At 42.1% G+C, this 4594-nt stretch overlaps 1 protein-coding gene across 1 annotated transcript; it reads right to left on the bottom strand.

Annotated features, from left to right (window-relative positions):
- Positions 1–728: 728 nt before the first annotated feature.
- On the bottom strand, positions 729–1088 carry LOC115871642 (small nuclear ribonucleoprotein G-like). The gene has a single exon (XM_045296297.1). It carries the CDS (start codon positions 1086–1088, stop codon positions 858–860), a length of 231 nt encoding a protein of 76 aa, XP_045152232.1. The 3' UTR covers positions 729–857.
- Between the last annotated feature and the right edge of the window lie 3506 nt (positions 1089–4594).

A 4594-nucleotide genomic window follows, 5' to 3' on the forward strand; every position in this document is an offset into this window, starting at 1 on the left:
TTATACCTCTGCCATAATCTGTTTTGTAATGCACTCTGCATGATAGCAAGGCTGTTCACATCCCTTAGGTACAGTCAGAGGGAATTCACAGGAGGCTTAATCTATGTGTGGACTCTGCTCATGGAGTTTGGGTTTCCACTTTCACCCATAGCCTTCTATAAATCAGGAGTTCACAGTTTATATTCTGATACAAAATTATATTAAATTTTAATATATATATAAATTAAAATTTTCATGCACTTGTCTTGGAAGCATCACTGGCATTCTGACATGATTTGCAGAATTGAACCAACTATCTTTAAATTTCTTTAGATTATATTTGTACAATTCTTGGATCACACAGACTGGTGTGCTTGTTACATGTGGACTTAGTTGACACGTCACTCAGATGGCTACCTGTTTGAAAACAAGTGTTTAAGATCCCAGATGTTATTCTTCCTGATAGTTGGACACCATCTAGTGTTTTCATTACATTTTACTCTAGCACCCATATCTTTAGTAATCTCTTTGAGGGAGAGAAAGCTTCAACAGGACCATGTCATAAGAACTAATTATTCTTAGAGTAGGGCTAGAATTAAGTGGAAGCTTAAGATCCAATCATATATCCATGGTTTATATATGTCTCTGGTTCACCTTACAGACATACTTGCCATTTTATGTTAGACAACATTATCAATCATCTCCCTGGGGCATAAGGTACATCTGTAGATAATGCCATAATATTTTTTTTTACTATTATAAAAGTTTATTTAACCAAAAAAATTGAACGTGAAAAATGTACATAGCCTCATTTTTACACTGTAGTAAAGCGGGGTGCGTAGAAACAACTGATGTAGATAGACTGTTGAACGTAGCTATCATACTCGCTCCAAGGCTTCTAACATGATGAGACTATTGCCTCTTATCACCACCATTCCAATATTGTTCTGTTGTCCACTAGTTGCCATCTCCACACATTCATCTATCACAAGATTCATAAAGGGATCAAATCCCCGAAGTATCCCTTGGACATGCCTGCCACCATTTAATTTCAATGATAACTTCTTGTCCATAAATTGTTTGAACTCGGGCGGATGAGCCTTGCTCATTGTGTCTTCTCTGAAGGGTCAGCGCTGCCTTGAAACAGAATTCGTGGCTCCCCTCACTCTCCTGCGGTCGGCCGGCGTCTTGGCGTCTGATAATGCCATAATTTTAACCAATTGTATAGAATTGCAAGCACAGCTGAGAAAAGGAGATTATGCAAGTATAAGCTGGCTACGAACTGCAACACGTGAATCTTTGATTTGTACAGATTAAGCTGCACACTATACAGAAACAATTGGAGGTTAGCAATAAGGTAATATTTTCAATAATATTCATTGACAATGGCAGAACCAGGCCTAAAAGATTAATACACATCTCCATAAAGCAAGGAGGACATTAAAATAGCAAGAATATGGTAGTCTCCAGTGGCCACTGTTCATTGGGCACCCCTAAGGCAAGAGCTCTGATCCAATGTCTGGCTACCACCAGTTTTATACCCTTGGAAAAGCAACCATCTCCTTTTTTTCACACTCAGAAGTGCTGTCCTTAATTCCAAGGACTACAGGTGAGTTTGAAGTTTAGCCCCATTCACCTTGTGGAGTTTCCACATTGAGTTCTTCAGGTGTGGCCTATGAAGGATGCTGTGTGCCTCAAACAAACAGGGTGCCCAGTAGTCTATAACTCATGCCCTGGGTTGCCCTGGGCTGGATAGAAACTAGAACAGAAGTATCTAATTAAGGACATAATTCTCCTCTTGGTTCTGGGTAAGTATTGTTAAGCATTTTCCCCCTCAATGGGAGGTTGACTTTCCCCATTTTCCTCCCAATCAGAATATACTTGCCTTTTCCGAGACATGCATCTTTGTCCTATCTAGACTTGATTTTCCAGTAGGTTCATTTATCATTCTGGTAGGATGTCTGTTGATTTGGGGGGAACTTTGCACTTTTTTTTTTTAATGGCAGCAACTAAATGATCATCTCCCCCTCCCCAGATCTTGATAAGCTGACACCAGATGAAGGGAGATCTCTTTTGTCAGAGTGATTTTTAAGCTGTTCATGGAGAGGGGGCGATGTATGCTTCTTGGGAAGTAGGCAGGCTCTCTCCCGAATTGCTTGGCAGACTAAGTTAGCAGATTGCATGAACCGGAAACAGAAGCCTGCCTTCCTCTGGGCATTTATCTTTATTGTAGTGGATTTATATAATAAATATTTGTCCTTTAATGATTGACTAATTTCACTCAGCATAATGGTTTCTAGGTCCCTCCATGCCATCAGGTGTTTCATGGTTTCATGGATTTTTTTTTTTTTAGGGATGGATAGTATTCCATTGTGTGGCTATATCAGAGTTTTAAAAATCCACTCTTCCGAAGCAACAAAACCCACACGGAAGAAGCACACCAGCCTGTGTGACCACAAATGTTTAAGGGATCAGGTATCAGGCATCAAAAACAAAAAATCATATCAATGTGTGCCCACCTTCCCGATATGATCACTGAAGACAAATGTGTGCATAAGCAAATGTGGTGAAGAAAGCTGATGATGCCCGGCTATCAAAAGATACAGCATTTGGGGTATTAAAGGCTTGAAGATAAACAAGTAGCTCAGAAGCAACAAAGCCCACAAGGAAGAAGCACACAAACCTGTGTGATCACGAGGTGTCGAAGGGATCAGGTAACAGGCATCAAAGAATAAAAAAATCATATCATTGTAAATGAGGGGGAATGCAGATTGTGGATCCAAAGCCCATCAGTAGGTAACTGGACATCCCCTTACAGAGGGTCACAGGGAGGAGACCAGCCAGTCAGGGTGCAGGGTAGCAACGATGAAACATACAACTTTCCTCTAGTTCTTAAATACTTCCTACCCTCACTATCATGAACCCAATTCTACCTTACAAATCTGGCTAGACCAGAGGATGTACACTGGTACAGATAGAAACTGGAAACACAGGGAATCCAGGACAGATGATCCCTTCAGGACCAGTGGTGAGAGTGGTGATACCTGGAGGGTGGAGGGAAGGTGGGGTAGAAAGGGGGAACCGATGATAAGGATCTACATATAACCTCCTCCCTGGGGGACAGACAACAGGGAAGTGGGTGAAGGGAGACATTGGACCATGTAAGATATGACAAAATAATAATAATTTATAAATTATCAAGGGTTCATGAGGGAGAGTGGAGCGGGGAGGGAGAGGAAAAAATGAGGAGCTGATACCAAGGGCTTAAGTAGAAACCAAATGTTTTGAGAATGATGAGGGCAACAAATGTATAAATGTGCTTGACATGCAATAGATATATGTATGGGTTGTGATAAGAGTTGTATGAGGCCCCAATAAAATGATTTTAAAAAATCTACTGTTCTACTGGAGGGGATTTGGGCTGTTTCCAGCTTCTTGTTGTTGTGAACTGCGCTGCAATGAACACGGGACAGCCTGTATCTGTCCGTGTTCTGTCTCTTATTTCTTTGGGGTGTCTGCCCGGCAAAGGTATTGCTCAGTCACATTGTATTTCTATCTCCAGTTGTTTTCGGTAGTGCCATGCCTTTCCGCAATGGTTGTACATGTTGACAGACCCATCAGCAGTGTAGCAGAGTTCCAATCTCTCTTCAGCCTTTGCCATCTCCATTTTTTCTCAATTGGGCTATGGCTGCGGGTGTTGTTTTGATTTGCATTTCTCGGGTGGTTAGTGAACATTCCCTCAGGTTTGTTAGCCATTTGAGTGTTGACCTTTGTGAATTGTTTATCCAGGTTCTTTGGTCACCTTCTAAGTGGGTTATTTGGTGTTTTAAAAATTTACTGAGGTGTTGCAGAATTCTGTAGATTTTAATAATTAATCCCATGTCATTGCTAAAGATCTCATTTTACCCTTTTGATGAAGTCTTTGGAGGTGCATAAAGGTTTTATATTTAATAGGTCCCAGTAAGTTTAAAAGAAGCTGTTTCCCCCCCGATATTCGGGGCTTCATCTAAGTAGCTTGGTGAACTACTTCTCACAAACCAGGCTTTGAGACCTCGGGGGACACAGCTGTACTCAGCGACATCTGGTGTTGCTGTGGGTTAGTGGTCACACAAGGGACCTGCCAGGTGTGAATGCCTGGAGTCCGAGGGCCGCAGGTTTCCTCTATGTGCTACACCAGCCAAGGATGCAACAAATATGTTTTCTGTGAATACGCTTCATTGAGCTTGAGAGAGAGTCAGCAGAGGCCTATGATCGGTGCACTATGACTCGCACACCCTGCTCCCCAGTGCAGATTCCCCTCCCTGTGTAATGTCTCTTTCCATAGCACTTTTTACTTGCTGAGATGCCCTGTCATTTGCTGACTTAGCTTATTTTAGTTTTCCTCAGTCCTCCAAAAGGGACAGATATTTTGATCGGCTGGTTCGATGTTGCATCTTCCTTCAAAACCACCTAAAACAATTCCTGGCACAAAGCCCAAACCAAACCAAACTCCTGCCATGGAGTCAACACTGACTCACAGCGGCCTATCAGACACGCGAGAACTGCTCCTGAGTTTCCAAGAGGGTAACTGTTTACCGGAATAGAATCCCCATCTTTCTCCCTCTGAGTGGATGGT

Source organism: Echinops telfairi, unplaced genomic scaffold (assembly GCF_000313985.2).
Source record: "Echinops telfairi isolate 266 unplaced genomic scaffold, ASM31398v2 ScPeMD7_7400;HRSCAF=8409, whole genome shotgun sequence".
NCBI classification, from domain to species: domain Eukaryota; kingdom Metazoa; phylum Chordata; class Mammalia; order Afrosoricida; family Tenrecidae; genus Echinops; species Echinops telfairi.